We start from the raw sequence: 18,132 nt of genomic DNA on the forward strand, positions 1-18,132 counted from the left end.
AATTGTCAAGTTGCGTCTTCTTGGAAGGAAGTGGCATTAGAGATTGTGATTGGGTAAATGGAATGCAAGTATACAACCATAAACAGGGAACTTACTTTAAAAAGTCCAAAGTTATGCATTTAATTAAAAGGCTAAAAGTTAATCAGAAAGCCATGCTAGTTGCTACTAATATAATATTCTTTTCCGGCAACTATATTCTACGGTGTATTTGTTTGTTTGCTTATTAAAAGTTAAAAGTTAAAACTGAAGCTTCCGGATTAGAAGTAAATTTCAATTTCAAGGTAAAAGAATGTTTCCTCCGGAAGCAAGTTTGTAAGGTTTGATTAGAAGCTCCATGTCCTTGATTAGAAGTTAATGCGTGGGAAACTCACTCTTCATACCCATCCATAGACCATAATCAAGGGTAAGGAAAGGAACAACTTGCCGTGAGGTACCACTAACCACTCTCCAACCATGCAAGCTACCTTGAGCTGTTTTTTGTTATTAAAAGATATTTTAGTTAGTCATCAAAATAGTTATTATATATTTATGTATATTTATATATATTAATTAATGAAATTTATTTATAGTAGTATAATTTTTTTATAAAATACTAAGTACATTTTTTTATACATAGTAAGTAATTAATTTTTACTTTTTGGTATTATAATTGTTTTTTATTTTTATTAGCACAATAAACGTGAATTAGTTGAGTACGTATATTGAAGGAGTCCCCGCAAGCATGTTGGGCCTTTGGTTGTTGGAAATGAAGTAGGGTTATTTCTGCTTTTTCTTAGGATGTTGTTTGTCTTTTGTCGTTTTGGTAATGCCGTTTACCTGTTTGCACTTTACAACGTAAGTGATAAGTCCTTCACATTTATGAAGCAGCTCACGTGCATGTGCATCTGTTGTTCATATGGGATTGGGATTTGATTTGACTCGCCAAACTCCTTATCCAGTTTATCCTAATCCCCACCCAACGGAACAAGTTCACAAGGCCATGCATGTCTTTTCATTAAAGGAAGAGAGAATATAGATTTATTAGATTAGATTTGCAATTACACAAGCGTTAATCTTATTTCAATGGTTTCCAAGTATTACAAAAGACCATGTTAAAATTTGATAGTAGTAAATTGAATGTTCAAGGGACTATTGAGCTTCCTTGTCATTTTCATGCTAATGACCCGGTATAAATTCAATAAACAAATTGTCAACTATGGTAATAATCAAGATTATTACAGTACCACAACCGAACATAGTAGGTAAACAGCTATCAATCAAAATTTTATAGCTGTCTGTTACAACAATATTTAATGAGCAACAAATAATGCTACGTAGGTCGCTTACCTAATACCAACTGTACAGTGTGCCAAATGGTCCATACCTTTCTTCATAAGAGAATTATAGAACATTTATAAGACTCGCCCACTACATTTGACATTTCCAAGCACCAAAAATTAATGAAACGAGCTGCTCTTTAAAATTATCATGACTGACTTTTCAAATTATCATGGTTTAATACTTGGTAAAAAAAACAGAAAATAAGAAACAAAATACACAACATAGAGGCATCATGATAAGGACATATAATGATGGGTATCATGGCGACATAACTTCATCAAGAGAAGTTATTGCAGTTTTTCTTCTTCTGATTTGGAGTGTCATAGAACCTACAAGCTACACAATTCGGGTTCAAGTCTTCGTTGCCGGTCTAACCAAGCCCAAACCAGAACCACTTCCCAAATGCTTGAAGTCTGTGGCCTCAAGATGATCCCCATGACCAGCAAATCCAGTACCTCCTTTCTCCAAGTTGACCAAATTTCTCTCTTTACATGGTTTGTTGCAAATAAGACAGACCTTATCAACGGCCATGAATCTATCAGCACATTTCTTGCAAAATACATGCCCACATGAACTAAGGGCCACAAGTGACATTGTGTTGGTGAGAGTAACTTTGCAGCTAGGACAAAGGTAGGTCCTATCAAGAGCCTTGGGCTTTTTCTGCTCACTAGTATCTTCAGTGAAGTGGACAGGGAAAAGTGTCTTTAACCTCAGTTTCTCCCTGCCTTCTGGACAGATAGTACTGGTATCAGGCGCATCTACTTTAACAGCAGCTTCTGGCGTAGCAGAAGGCAGCCAAAATGCCTTCATTGTCCGCAGGGCTTCCTCCTCATAGGATGTGACCTTCACACTGTTTGCTCCATGGAAACCATTCTTATCACGGCTGTAATTTCTATCACTGTATTGTGGTACAGCACCATGATTTTGCTGATCAAACGCATCGAGCTCTTTAGTCTTTTGTAACATCAATTTCTCCTCCTCTTCTTCTTTTTCTTGCTTCTGCTGAGCAGCATGGGCTGCAAGCTTTCTGTTTTATTGTAAATATCATAAGCACATCACTGCATAACAACATTGTGGTATTCATACCACAGGGAAAAACATAACATAAAACGAATAAACCAATGCAAGATATCATTGAAAGTTTTAGGTAATCAATGGAATTTGTCTAGCATAAGAACACAGGGTTTAACATGATAACTCGTGCAACATCCAATACAAGTTAAGGCCCTGAAAGGACTAGAGGAACGCAATTGTGAAAATGATCTAAACATTATAAATTTATATCAACATGATGACAAAAGGAAAGCTCAATTTAAACCAAAGAGAAAAAAAAAAAGCAAAGCATGTCGAAAGCTAGTGATAGTGGTCAAAGTGAAACCACAAATAAAACTTAAACTTCAATCATCAAATAGCATACAAGCATCAAGAATGTTGAAAGTTCAATAAGCCCATGCAAAGGTATAATACAAGACATTGTAATTAATGATTGGAGGCTATTGTCATCATCAGCCAACCTTCTCATACCAAATCAAATTACAAACTCATAAAGGTATTATTGTTGGTATTTCTCAAAATTTCAACCAATCCATCTCAAATCTCAAACAAAAAGTTACAAGTGAACAAAGCCTTCAATCAGCACCTTGCAAAAAACAAAGACGACCGATACTCATGAATGAGACCAGCCTCCTAAGCCTGACATAGCCCTACCCGTTGTAATAGGTCTAAAAGCCAACTTAACTCCACAAAAAAATTGTCACTAATCCAATTCCAAATCTTTACTCTTAACAAAATGAACGATCAATGCAGTTCACTAAATAACCCTTTATTCCCAATTTCTTTCGCATCCTGAAAGACAGTGCAGTAAAGTTATACAAATGTACACAAACAATAACAAATCGCTGCAAAACACCAAATTGTCTCATCAGTCATAAGCATGCCTTCCAAATTCTATCATGCAAAATATCCTACAATCTGCAATTCCAACTACAGAATTTCAAAGACAATTACCCTTAATCAAAACACAAAACAGCATTGCATCACAAGCATGGGTTTAAGAAGGATCCAGCTCCACCACTTGAATAAGAATCCAACAAATCAGAAACTTATTTTCCGTCCGAATAAACAAGAAAAAAAAAACGAAAATTAAAAGAGAAAGTGTTTGAAAATGGAGACCTTTGAATGTCTTTCTTCTGAGCCAACAAGCACTCGAGAATGCACTCTTTACAAAAGACATGACCTTTGTGGCAGCTCATGGGGTCAATGAAGGGCTTCAAGCAGAGGCAGCAAGCATCGAAGGGCTTGATGGAATCCTTGCCCAGCCTCTCCTTCTGGGTCCCATACCCTAGCTTCCGCTTCTCGTCGTACGTGAAGAACGCGAGGTCGTTGTTGTTCTTCGAATGCCTCTGAGGCATCTCTTTTTCCTCTTCCGCTAATCACAATCGTAAATTTCAGGCTCCGTCGATTCCAACTATGGGGTTTTACAATTTGGGATTTCAATCTTCCCTCGATTCAATTGCACTTCGATATCTATTGACTTCTCAGGTCGGTAGCTTGCAGAAGGAAGGAGTCTATCTACAATGGGCCCAAAGGACCTCTTTTATTGGGCCAATTGGTTTTCGTAGGCCTCTTTTATGGACTTTTCTAAACTACGCTCTTTTTGTCAATATTATTTTCACTACTTTTCCTTTTTTATTGTTAGTCCAAAATGGCTATTTTTATTATTTATTTATTCATTCTAATTAACTTAAATTTTAAGAATATGGGCTTGTTTGGGTCTAAGAAAAGATTTATTTATTTATTTATTTTTTTAGAAGATCTTATGTAAAAGTAAACAGTAATTTTATGTTTGGATATTTTATGAAAATAATTTTTTTATTTATCAATTATGTTTGGGTATAATAATATAAAAGTATTTTTTGTTTATTTATTACATGAAAAATATCTTTTTTTTTAAAGAAAAAAGATCTTTTAAAAAAGATGTAAGGGTTTGTTTGGGTGAGTTTCTAAGAAAAAATCTTTTTTTGAGTTATTTTTTTTAAAAGATCTTATGAAAAAATAAAAGTAATTTTATGTTTGGATATCTCATACAAAAAGATCTTTTTATCTATCAATTATGTTTGGGTATAATAATATAAAAATATTTTTTTGTTTAGTTATTACATGAAAAACCTTTTTTTCATGAAAAAAGATCTTTTAAAAAATATGTAAATTACAACTTTTTAAAAAAGATTTTTTTATTTTTCTAGTACTTTTACTTTTACTACTAGAAATTTGTCAAACACACTAAAAAATAAAAAAATATATTTTTTATTGAAAAAAGATCTTGTTAATGAAAATATTTTTTTAACAAAATAATGGCGCCCAAACAAGCACTAAATTACAGCTTCTCAAAAAAGATATTTTTTTATTTTTCTAGTGTTTTTACTTTTATTATTAAAAAGTTTTCAAACACACTAAAAAATAAAAAAAAATTATTAATTAGTTTTAAAAAAATTATATTTTTACGTTGAAGTAATGTCATTTTCATTTATTCTTTCAACAACCATGTCATACAAATGTTATGTCTTGTCATCAATTATATTTTATTTTATATAATATTTGTTTATAAAAAAATATTTTTTTATTTTTTTATTTGTTTGCATTTTATTTATATGTTTGCATATTAAAATATTTTTTTAAATTTCCTATCATTCATTAACCCTTGAAATTCTAATTTCCTACCTCTTGCGTTTTTTTTTGTAAATAATTAGAAAAATGAATGAATGAGAATGAAAAATATATAAAAATATTATATTAAATTTAAGAAATCTTTGACAATTAATATAAGAGATTAAAAAATAAAGAGTAATAAGAGTCTTAATATCTATAAGTTGTAGAATTTGAATATTTGTAACTGAAATTTTTTATAATTATCATTATTATGACACTTTTAATGTATATTTATTACATTTAATTGGTACTTGATATTTCAATTGAATAATAATAGATAAAAGTTTTTTGTTTTAATTTTTAAAAATATTTTATTAAATAATGATTGGTTGGTATTTAATTTTTTGTCAAATCATTAGAATTGCTAATGTGATATCATTAACAAAAAAAGATAGTTAGTATCTACTTTTATATATTATAAATAGATAGATCGATGCTGAAATGCTGGTAGAAATAAACTATTTTGAGAAAAAAAAAAGGTTGTAGCCTTGTAGGCCATTGTTAGATTCTGCCAACTATCGTGTAATATACATGCATGACATATTTCAATTTATTTTTTCATTGATATTTTAATAATTTATTTTATATGTTTTAAAATAATATTTATAATGTGTATTTTATATTAATAATTAATTTTAATCTACATATAACAAATATAAAATTAGTTAGGATTTAGTTTCCACCCTTAGTGTATTATTGGAAATGTATAGGTAGATAATGAAAATATTAAATAATATAAAATTATAAACACTTGATATATCGGATGTTCATTTCACTAGGTGTGCAGATGATTATTTTAATATTAAAATTTAGATAGATAATTTGAGACTGTAGTATATTTTAATTTAATTAATAATTATTCATATTGTTCAAAAATATTATTGGTTACTTAGCATAACCCGCGTGTATTAAAGCAGAAACACAAGATGCAAAACTTTTGACTTGTGTGAGTAGTGAGTAGCAAAGGGAAGGAGTGTAGTGGCTATAATTTGAAGATAAGGCCACAGCCATTGATGTAGAAATCAGAATATCTTTCTACTTTCATCCCACTATGGTTCACAAAAATAGTACAATCACAAGACGAGTCAGAAACACCAACGGTTTTGGAGCTTATAGAATCCAAGGAATAATCACACAACACAAAAAGTAATCTCTCTCTCTCTCTCTCTCTCTCATGTCCGTGGTGGTAAATTTTAGGTAAAGCAAACAATGACAGCCACAAAAGTACCTACCCTACCCTTCATCCTCTTCTTCCTTTCCTTGATTCCTTCAAATCTTGTTGCCAAACCCTTCTCCTTATTAGATTTAGTTTAACATTCTTTGTGAATTGTGACTGCACCATCCATGCTCAACTTGCAACTTATAAAATACTATACTTGATTCATTATGCTTTCACAAGCCACGTGGGCCTGTCGGATTTGTTTGGCCCCACATGCCTCTTCCCAGGTTCAAAACTCATTCCATACTTGTGAATGAATCACATGACAGGTGGTTGTTCTTTCTTCTTTTTTTTTTTTCAATTAATATTATATTATACACTTCTTTGTGATTATCAGATTTTTTTAGTATCAGGTGACAATCGAAGGCTCATTTTTTTATACGAGAAGCATGTTTGTACTGTGAATTATTGTGGAGAATGTGAGTGTTAGATATAGATGTGAGACAATTTTTTATAAAATAAGGGATGAAAAAATCCGACCATCCAATTTCTTTATAAAAAAAATTAAACTTATTAATCGAATAGTCCAATTAATATGAAAAAAATTTAAATTTTGGAAAGTAATCGGATTTTTCGATTTGTGTACCAAAAAATCGGACGTTCCGATTTTTGTTCAACATCTAAAACACTTATATATTCCATAACTGCATCCTACATTCAGGGGCGGAGTTAGAAAAAATATTGGAGGGGGGCAAAAAATATTTACACAATAAAATAAGACTAAAATAAAATTTTAAGAGGGGGCTAAACTGAAATTTATATATAATTTACATGTAAAAAATTAAAATTAGGGGGGGCCATTGCCCCCCTTTGCTTGTACCTAGCTCCGCCCCTGTCTACATTATTTTCCCTTCCAAATCTAAATTAAAAAGTGGACAATCGAATGTGTATATTATCTATACAAATTCTTTGATTTTATAAACGTTGGAAAAGATTCTTGGCAATATCATCGCATGCTTCAAAGGTTTGATAATCTGTGATTGTTTTTTAGTGTCCAGAAAGATAGCCTCCAGCCATAAGCCCATAAATTTGTAGCATGCAATTTTGAAAGATATTCATTATTGCTCGCAGCCTCTCATATTTCAGGTTCAAGGAGAATCATGTCTCCTAAATAACATCAAATTAAACAGGAGTTGAAGCCATCATGTATTGATTAACTTCTTAGCTAATAAATGAAACTTGCATATTTAATGCAAATTGGCAACTTTTTCTCAGCACCTCAAGTTCAATGCTCTACGATTGTGACAATTCAAAATTTATAAAACAAGAAAATAAGAATAAATAGTGTCATATAGAGAATTTAAATACAAATAAAACAATGCTATATGACTAATAAATATTATTATTTTAAATTAGTATTTGATTGGTAATAATTTGTATCCACATTAACAAAGATTTACACACAAAAAATTAATAATTTGCATTTATATGTATCAAATTTTGCATACATAAATTAACATAATTTATATTTATATTTTTTAGAATTTATACATACAAATTAATAAAATTTATCTATTAAAAATAACTTAACATTTGTGTTGACTAAATACTAATCAAAATTACTAAAAACTGCTTACCACAAATAATTTCTAATATAAATATTTGCACAGTCGAAAAAAGAAAGAAAAAGGAGAAAACCCCCCAAGGGTTCAATAATATTTTCAAATCAAGCAGTTGGATAAAAACAAGAGAAAGATCAAGAACTTGTGGCAATTATGATTTTATGGATTTGGATATAGTCATAGGTGGGTCAGTGGGACAACCTATACAAGATGCACAACAACTAGAGTAGTAATTACCCTTGACTGAAATTTTGAACAGTGATTTTTTTTCTAACTTTGTCTGCATATTTTAGCTTGATATATAAATAGCAGCATAAAAATTTTGGTCATTATTATATTGTCTAAAAATATTTGTCTAATTTATTAAAATGAATTAAAAATTAATATTTAATTTTAAAAATATAAAAATAAATAATTATTAAATATTTAAACTTTATCATAAAATATAAATTAAACACCAAATTATAAACACAAAATTCAAAAAAGTAACTATGTAAGTAGTAGGCTATATAATGTGAACAAAAATGCATATATAATTATTACTTGTATGGTTTGTATATATGACACCAAATAGAAAACCAGCATCAATGATTTGTGAAAATATTCAGAATATGCAGTAGTATTACAGAATTTTCAATCATACCAAACATATTGAATGGTGGCAGCATTTACTACTCAAGCAGAGCAGATTCAATGATTCATGATCATTACATCACATGGAATAATTACTGATTGGTGCAGACTTTCCTCCCTTTTATTTTAGTATTTTCGGTGAAATTTTGTTGGAATATAAAATCATAAAAGAAATAAAAGATTTTTTTACCTGTAATATGATATCAGAATATCATCATCATAATAATAAGCACTCTCTTTCAGCAGTTGGAAGAAGCTAAATCCACAAGCAATACTCTCTAAAACACTTTGAGAGATCAATACATCAATCATTGAAGGCGTTTCCTCTTGTGATCTTTGTTATTTGACATGATGACAAGCCTAAAATAATGTTTAATTATTCGAAAATTGAAAGCAGATAATATTAAGAGAGGAACAAAAATCAAAGCATATATTATGAGTTATAATAACAACAATACTACTACTTAACAGCAGAGAGCCTCTACTTGAACATGAACATGAAGGAGTAGAAAAAGGCATGAATTTTATTAGTCAGATGGAGATTGCTTCTTCTTCAGCACCATTAGAGAACCTGGTGGAAGTAGTGGTTGCACTATTTGAAGAAGAGGAAACTGGTGGTGGAGGCATTGATGTTGATGATGTCCATGGAACCACTTGATTTTCTTCTTCTTCTTCTTCATCTTCATCTTCATCTTCATCTTCATCCTCACCACCATCAACACCATCATTTTCTACATCATCATCATTCTGGTGGTTGCAGGTATCATTGTTTTTGGTGACACAATCAGTGCAAAGTGACATGGTGGGAACAAACTTGGGACCTGAACCATGCCAAGGTGTTAGTGATTGACAAACATGGCATAGAAGAATCCTTGGATGCTTTGTGACCAGAAAGTTTGCACTGTGAACCTTTGCATCACATTCCCAACAAAGGCTTGCTTGATCTGAATCACAGAACAAGTTTGCAGCACAGTTACACAGCTCACACTTCTTCCTCATCTCAAACCTTTAAGTAGTTGCCACTTTTTTTTCTATCTTGTTAAGACAAGGTAGTGCCTATATATATGGAAAAGAAAGAAGATTCATAACACAAATAAAAGGTGTAGACTGTAGAGCAAGTTGCAACTATATTAACATTTTTGTATAGATTATTAGGGAATTAAAGTAGCAATCTCATGGCTATTATCAAAACTCAACTAATTAGATCTGCCTTAGATGAAATTTCATTAAAAAGATGGGAATCTTTTTAATACAGATAACTTTTCATTTTCCAACACTGAACTCAAGACTTTTGATTAAAAGTTAATGTACTTAGCACTTTAATCCATTCTATATTGGTTGGGGCTAAAATTATTATTAGGAGTATTTATTAAAGATATTGTTGATAAACATTTTTAAATAAAAAGTACACATTTTTTATCTGGGGCGGAGCCACATAGTGAGAAAGAGGTAATAATCGCCTAATTTTAAGTTTTTACATGTAAATTATATATAAATTTCACTTTAGTTTTTCTTAAAATTTTATTTTAGCCTTATTTTATTATGTAAATAATTTTAGCCTCTTTCTAATATTTTATCTAGTTCTATTCCTGTTTTCTATTGAAAAAAAAGATTTATTTTAAGTTAATCTTTATTCATTCTATTCTCAAACAAATGTCAATTTTTAACTTTTGATAAACATCTCACATTATAAAAAGCTAATTTTGGGTTCACCAAGGTTCAAACTCTTGACCTTCTGGATCTAGAACTCTAATACCATTTTCTAAAACCACTCATCCCAAAAGCGTAACCTAACAAGACAACGTAACACTAATATTCATATCTCTAATACTTCCTAAACCTTCATTGTACACATTGTACGCTTTGGCCATTGGCTCCCTAGACTTTTTCTTAAGAAAATGATTAAAGTTATAAAAAGTAAAAAAAGTAACTAAGTAAGTATTGTCTTATTTGTTCAAAACAAAAGAGACCAAGTAATTAAAACCGTAATTAAACTTATGAGATAATGGGCAGGTACCACAATGGATATGCTACTATATTCTGTAATTGTTGAATTTCGATAAATAATGTGCTATAATAAATACTAAATATCAAAATAACGATAACTCTACATGATAAAAAAAAGAGGAATAATCAATAAGTAAACACATGAGAAATTTATTTTACTAATTAGCATATTACTGACTTTAGCATCAGATTATTTTATCCTCCTAATCTAGTTCTATATTTGACAAAGTTAAAATTTTCTATCTTCACCTTTTTAGATTGTGATTTCGCTTCGAGTACGAAAATTATTATATTTTATTTATCCATTAGTTTAGAGATATTGCCGGAAAAATTACTTTGATCATGTTGGTGAAGCTATACGGGTTGTCAATGACATGAAGTCAAACAAGTTTGTTTCTCGTTTAGTTTCAACGCATTGGTGATGATTTTTATTTCCATTTCTAGTGATTTTAGCATCCACGTTTGAATTTCGTGGCCTCAATTGGATGTTTCACTGTGCAACTGCATCAGGTCTAGGAAACTCTTGCTTCAATTCTAGTTCACAGTCACTTTTTTTTTGTTGTTTTTCTTTTTCTTAGCCTGACCACAAAAATCTTGATATTAATGTCTCTCTGTATTGTAGCATTTTTTTAGAGGGGATTAGGTGAAATTATTCAAGTGTCTTACCTATTAATCTCGCCACATCAGATAAGATGGCATTAATTTGGAAGAAGCATGTCAAACTAGACACGTGTCAATAATCCATTTTCTGTGGGCTTCCTTCGCTGGTTTTGGTTTAGAGCTTCATATCTTTTCAACATAGATCATTGGACTTCAGTATCGTTTACTTTTCAACCAAACATATCCAAAGCACTTGCTATTGTAGTATTTATTGGTTTAACATTAGCCACACATAATTACACCATATTATGAACCCTTTTATACTAACAAATAAACAATATTTAAGAAAATGTAGTATTACTCAAAATAAATTAAAAAATAAAATATATTCTATACTCTCCCCTTATCTTATTGTTTTTTCATTACTTCCCAGCAATGCTATATATATGATTAATAAATATTATTGTTTAAGATTAATATTTAACCAACAATAATTTATATTTATATTTACAAAAATTTATACATATAAAACACATAATTTATATTTATATTTATATTTATCAGAATTTGTACACATAAATTAATTCTATTTATAATTATATTTATTTATTTAAGATAATTTGATGTTTATATTAATCAATTTTTTATTAAAATTACTAAAATATGTTTGCCTGCTAGACTTTTTATTTGTTTGCAGTGAGCCCATGCAACAGCATATGTTATCTCAATTTGCAACATTCATCTTGATAATTTTCGTTACTGAAAACAGAAATTCAGTAGAAGCTAATATAAGACACGAATTGATTTTTTCTTATTTTATTTTTTTTTGCAACTCATCAAAATTATACAAAGAGAAACAAACAACAGAGTGGCTGCGAAAACAAAGAAAGAAAGGGAAAAAAAGAAATGAGAAATTAATAGCCTTACACTTAAAGTGAAAATGCAATAGGGAATATGATCGAATAGGTTTGACCGCATCAGATTTTCCATCCTAAGATTCTAGTAGTAGCCATGTGCGATGGTGTATAGTGGTATCAAATAAAACAAGCTAAGGAACAAAATAAATGTTTGGAGCTAGTCACATTTCATAATCATGGGTTCCAACTTTCAACTATAGAAGTGTTACATATATTGGATTCATTAGATTGCATGATAACTAAATTAAATTAAATATACCCTACATTCTAAAAATTCATCAATAGCCTTAACGAATAATTTCCTAGTGAGAAGAAATGTGAAAGAATATATTGAACAAAAATACTAAACACTTTACTTCTAATTTCTTTTTTTTGGTGAGCGGGGTCAGGGATCCAGGAAACAGATAATAAATCTGGCTATCCAGAGCTTCTAAGCCTGTAAGACCCCACACAATCAAATAACATAGGCAAATAGGGCTCAGGAATATGATGATCAAACAAATGCAAACCAATTTTAAGTTGGTGTCCCTTCTTGAGCATGATGTCCGTACAAAAGTTTGCTTTATGGAGGGTGTGGCTCATACTCACATGATGAATTCGCCGGACCAAAATATTAATGTCTTACAGTAGAGAGTAGCACAGGTGCGACAGGAGACATCCTTCTCGGACAAGTTTAATGGCCATTTGCGAATCCGATTCTATAATCACATCATTCATCTTATTAACTACTGCAATTTGGAGATCTTTGATAATAGCCCAAAGCTCGGCGTGCATGATCGAGCAATTTCTCAGATTATAGGTGAAACTCATGAAGCAAGTTCCCATCAAATCTCTGAAAATGTCCCCACACGCAGTATTATTTGTCTGAGCAAAGACCGAACCATCCACATTTATTTTAATAGCACTCCCATCAGGAGAGAGTCATCTAATGAACGACTTTGAATTGGTATTAATCGAGTTTGGAATGACTTTTCTTCGGCACTAGTTTGAAATCTCTTTGGCGCGAACCATAATAGAGATAGTGACATCTTTTGGCATAGTGAAAGAACCTTAAAAAACAAACTTGTTTTGGAAATACCAAAGGGAAGAAACTCCAACGCCGATAGTAATGGACCATGAGTCCTTAACCTCCAGGTTCGAGCATATCCAATCACGAATATCCAAGTTGAAGAAGTGTTGATTTTTCTGATGGGGGAGAGGAGCTCGCCAAACTAACCTTGCTGTAGGGCAATCCCTGATCGTATGCAAGGCAGTTTTCTCATTAGTATTGCATCTCGGATAACCTGCTTCACTTGACATGTTTCTCCGTCTTCAGTTGTGATTAGTAAGAAGAGCATCATTAGCCAGTAACCACATAAAGATTCTAATCCTCTCAGGCCCTTTCCAATCCTAAATATACCGAAACACGCGACCATTTCAGTGGAGTCCCTATTCAAAGCTTCATAAGCTGATTTCACAGTAAACGTTCAATCTGCACTAGGTTCCTAGGCAGCCTGATCCGCATTCTTCCCCGGGGATGGGGGGCCATAGTAGCAATTTTAGAAACCTAATCCTCTAGGATCCATTCATGAAGCTTTTTCAAGTCCCAATCACTTGCAAGGAGGAAATAATTCAACATCCATTTATAATTATTGGGACTAATTACCTTTTTTGTGTATTAGTCCAAATGCCCTACTTTTGCCACCCAATTATGGTTCTAAAAGTTTATGCTTGCACCATCTCCTATACGCTAAGACGTGTTCCTCTCAACATCCTTCCAATCTGAACATACCTCCTTCCATAAGTTTGAATCCTTATGTCTTCTCCTTATGTGTGGAATGATGTCATTACTGCATTTGTATTTAGTCCTCAGCACCTTAGCCCAAACACTATCTCCTTTCTCAACCAAACCCCACCCAACCTTCATCATAAAAGTATGGTTTAAGCTTCTTGCATGCTGGATGCCCAAGCTGCCTTTTGCTTTAGGCATATTAACTTTCTTCCAGCTAACAAGGTGGACCTTTTTGACATTCTTTGTTTTCTCCCATAGGAAGTTCCTACATTTAGAATCTATGATATTACAAGTAGATACAGGCAGAAAAATAGTTTGCATAGTGTAACTAGGTAAGAAAGTAAGCACAGATTTCACCAGGGTTGATCTCCCTGTCAAGGAGAGGGAAGAGGCCTTCCAATTGTTCAAGCACGATTGGAGCTTGATCACGATATCATCATAAGTATTCTTTCTGACTCTGGAGTGGAGGATCGTAACTCCCAGATATTTATCCAAGTTCTGCTTGATAGAGAATTGAAGGACCCACCTAATATCATGCTTAACAGTGTGACCAACGTTTTTTGAGAAGAACATATGTGTCTTCTCCTTATTCACTTTTTGGCCAAAGCTATCACAGAAGGCAGTTAACACTTTATCAATAATCCCAGCCTGCCCAACTGAAGCTTCTGCAAAGAGGATAAGGTCATCTGCAAAGCATAGGTGTGAGAGGACAGGACCCTCCTTACACAGTTTAATAGGTTTCCATACATCCATCTCCACTTCCATATTGATAAGGTGAGATAGGCGCTCAATACAGAGAACGAACAAGGAGAGAGAGGGCCCCCCTGTCAAATGCCTCTAGAGGGGGCGAACTCCTCTAAAGCTTCTTCATTCCGTAAAACCCTCATCATAGCAGTCGAAATACAAGCATAAATAATGTTCACCATATGCTCTCGAAGACTAATGTCCTGTAAGGTATCCTTGATAAAGCTCCACTTCAGCTTGTCATAAGTCTTCTCTAAGTTGATCTTGATCACCATCCAATCTTTCTTGCCTTTTCTACTCCGCATGGAGTTAATGACTTCCTGGGTGATAATAATATTGTCCAAGGTATGCCTTCTTGGGACAAAGCTGCTTTGAGTCAGCTTTACCACTTTTTCCATGATTCTTCTCAGTTTTCTAGATAAAATTTTAGTAATGACTTTTATAGGAGACATTGCATAAAGAGATAGGATGCATTTGCTTCAGGAAAACTATAGGCTCGACCTTCGGAATGAGAGTGATAAGGGTCTCATTAATATCCCAGACCTTCAAGGGTCTGCTGAAAATTCGTTCAACCAGTCTGCACAGGTCCGTTCCTACACTCTCGCATTTCTTCTGATAGAAAATAGCCTGGATTCCATCTTTTCCTGGGGCCTTAAGCCTCCCCATATAGAACAGAATGCTCTTTATTTTCATCTGGGAGATGTTACTACCAATGCTTGCAAGGTCATCTGTATCAAGAGGTGGGAAGCAGTTTTTCAAAATAAAAGGAGTGTTTGGAGCATCCTTGGTGTACAACCGGCTATAGAAGCTAGTTGCCATTCTTTCCAGGGTTGAGCGGTCATGCACCCAATACCCATTGTCATCCTGCAAAGTCTCAATCTGATTCCTCCTTTTGCGGGCCATAGTTGAGCCATGGAAAAACTTGGTGTTATGGTCCCCAAACTCTAACCAATTACAACGAGATTTTTGAAACCAAAGCAATTCCTCTTGGGCCATGATCTCCTCATATTCCTCCCAAAGATCCCTCTGCAGTTTCTCCAGATAAAAGTTCAGGTTCATAGTGAGATTATTTTTAATGCCTTGAAACCTCCTCAAAATCTTTGATTTTCTGCATTGAATATTGCCAAAGACATTATGATTCCAATCTTTTAACACCTGCTGAAAATCTTCCACATACACGTATTCCAGTTCCCCTGAAGGTTTCAACCTCTGTTAACGAGATTATCGAAGTCAGGGTGGTCCAACCGGTCGGCCAAAAATCTAAAAGGCCTTCTTCCCTTATTAGGAGAGGCCTGAGAGGAAAGACGAATAAGGAGAGGAGAATGATCAGACTTCAGGCTTGGCAAGTGCTGGGTGGAAGTCCCTGGGAAGGTGATTAGCCAATCAGGATTAGCGATCCCCTATCAAGTCTTTCCACCAGAGATCTTCTTTTCCAAGTATACGGACAGTCCGATTACACAAGATCAATTAAGCCACAATTAGACAAGCAAGCATTGAAGTCGGGGCAAGCCCTGCTATGTCGTAACATAGCCCCCACTCCGTTCATGATCATTTAGAATGGCGTTAAAATCGCCTATAACGCACCAAGGAATGTTAACTTCCCTACCGATATTGCAAAGATCCTCCCAGAGAGATTTCCTAAAACCCCTATTCGGGCTCCCATAAACGGCTGTAAGTAACCAATGATTCGCATTCCTATCCTTTATCTTCATGTGGACAGTTTGAAAATTATGGCTCCGCACCTCCACCTTACAAAGGTTAGAATCCCACATACACCAAATACTTCCTGACTGCCTTCTAGCCTTCACCACAAAGTTACCATTTAGACCAAGTCTATTTCTAACCCTCTCTCTCCGAACACCGCTAATATGGGTTTCCAGCAATATGACAAAATTCATATCAAGGTCCTTTTTCATATCTCTAATAAGAGCAAAAAAATCCTTACCCTCAACTCCTCTACAGTTCCATGCTACAATATTCATGAGAACCCAAACAAAAAAGATGGCCATTCAAGACCAAAGGTACCTCAACTAGAAGGACTAAGCGCTGCCCCCCATATCCTCGGAAGCTTCTGCATGGAACATCGATTCCTTACCCTTGGTGGACTTCTTATGTCCCTCCTTACCTGTGTCCGATTGCTCGCTTGAAGTCCCTCTACCATCTTCGTCCTCCACCGTCAACATAGGGGTTTCAGGGTACAGAATGGCCTGGGTTAAAAGGGGATTGTGGTTCACATTGGCCTCAGGGACTCTGTTAGAGTTTTTCGCAGACTGGTAGTCTTCCCATTGCTGTTTCGTGACTTCCCTCATCCTATCAAGAATAACCCCTTCCATGAGCTATCGATCTGTGTTCTTGGAAGAAGAAAAAGTTGCGTTTTCCATTCTATTGAAAAGCAACCCCTAAGGATAATGATCCCTTGTCCACCATTTTCTGTTTGGACTTGAAACCTTTTTTTTTAGCATAGGCCCAATCTTCAGGACAGCAGCCTTTTTGGTCCCTGCGGATTCTTACTCGCTCTGGGTTTCCTTATAACAACTTTAGATGCCTCCTCATTGTTAGATTGTTTTCGGGTTTGATGCGACGGCCCAACAATGCTCCCATTATGCTTGGGAGGAATTGGAGATAGGAGCTCGGTCAGGGGCCTGGTTAATGGGCCCAGTAAAACCACAATTTCGGGCCCAGTATGCATGGCCTCTTCCGGTTGCAAATTTTCCTACATCTCATCATCTCTTTCTTCATATAAAACATTAAACCTGGATCCTCCTTCATTAAAGGTGTTCTTTGTACTGCCTTTTCTTTCCTTATTAGAAATGGCACTAAATGTCTGAATTTGTTTTTTATTCTCCCTCGAGATTTTCTCCTGTTTCCTTCTTTGGTACCTCCTTACCATCATCCAGGGGCCAAAATTAGGGGGATTCTGATTTTTCCGTTGCACGATATAGTCATCAATGTGTTCCTAATTAGCCGGTGTTTTCCGATCCACCTTGCCCGTGCTGACATCAGCCCTTTCCCTCACCACCGTCGCTCTCTCCTTCTCGCCTGCCATCTCCACCGCCGGTTGATCCGACTTATACCCACCATCTTCACTGCACTGCTCCACCTTATGGCCATATTTTTCACAGGAGAAACAAATGAGATGCAACCCTTCGTATTCAATATTAAGCATGCTTCCAAGGACAGAAATTCTAGGCATTAATTTCTTTGACAAGTCAATCTCGACGCAAATCCTCGTAAATTTTTCTCTCGAATATATAGAAGTAGCTCGATCAATTTTCAGCATATTCCCAATAGTAGATCCTACCCTCCACAAGAAGCGGTGGTTGTATAGCTCAATAGGAAGGTTGGGATGCGAATCCAAGCCGCAATCTTCCTCACATGGTTCTCAGACACTAGAAAGAAAGGTCTCCATCTTTGAACAATAAGATAGTGTCCTGCGATCATCCATGGTCCTCCTATAAGAGCATGGGAGTATTCATCTTCCTCAGCAATATGCACCAGATAGTAGTCTCGGTCCATGTCAATCACACTAATCTTCCCTTTTTGTGCCCAGTCACGCTGCAGCTGCTGCTCGATGAAGCCAAGGGCTACTCTCTTGCCTAGAACTTTAACGATCAGAGCATTCTTCCAAGGTTTGCACCAATTTTCAAACTC

General features: G+C 34.1%; 2 protein-coding genes across 2 annotated transcripts; both read right to left on the reverse strand.

Annotated features, from left to right (window-relative positions):
- Nucleotides 1-1,435: 1,435 nt before the first annotated feature.
- LOC107468568 (E3 ubiquitin-protein ligase CSU1) lies at nt 1,436-3,860 on the reverse strand. Its single transcript, XM_016087874.3, has 2 exons — nt 3,493-3,860; nt 1,436-2,347 (listed from the first exon to the last, which is right to left on the reverse strand). Exons 1-2 carry the CDS (start codon nt 3,729-3,731, stop codon nt 1,672-1,674), a joined length of 915 nt encoding a protein of 304 aa, XP_015943360.1. The 5' UTR covers nt 3,732-3,860; the 3' UTR covers nt 1,436-1,671.
- Nucleotides 3,861-8,853: 4,993 nt separating this feature from the next.
- LOC107468765 (zinc finger protein CONSTANS-LIKE 4) lies at nt 8,854-9,544 on the reverse strand. The gene has a single exon (XM_016088129.3). The coding sequence runs from the start codon at nt 9,439-9,441 to the stop codon at nt 8,974-8,976; it is 468 nt and encodes a 155-aa protein (XP_015943615.1). The 5' UTR covers nt 9,442-9,544; the 3' UTR covers nt 8,854-8,973.
- Between the last annotated feature and the right edge of the window lie 8,588 nt (nt 9,545-18,132).

Source organism: Arachis duranensis, chromosome 10, assembly GCF_000817695.3.
Source record: "Arachis duranensis cultivar V14167 chromosome 10, aradu.V14167.gnm2.J7QH, whole genome shotgun sequence".
NCBI lineage: Eukaryota > Viridiplantae > Streptophyta > Magnoliopsida > Fabales > Fabaceae > Arachis > Arachis duranensis.

What these genes read in the sequence shown, in the direction of transcription:
- LOC107468765 (XM_016088129.3), bottom strand. Translation starts at nt 9,441, where the DNA reads ATGAGGAAGAAGTGTGAGCTGTGTAACTGTGCTGCAAACTTGTTCTGT.
- LOC107468568 (XM_016087874.3), bottom strand. Translation starts at nt 3,731, where the DNA reads ATGCCTCAGAGGCATTCGAAGAACAACAACGACCTCGCGTTCTTCACG. An exon ending in CAGAAGAAAGACATTCAAAG is followed by an intron (nt 2,348 to 3,492) that starts GTCTCCATTTTC and finishes ACAATAAAACAG; the next exon opens with AAAGCTTGCAGCCCATGCTG.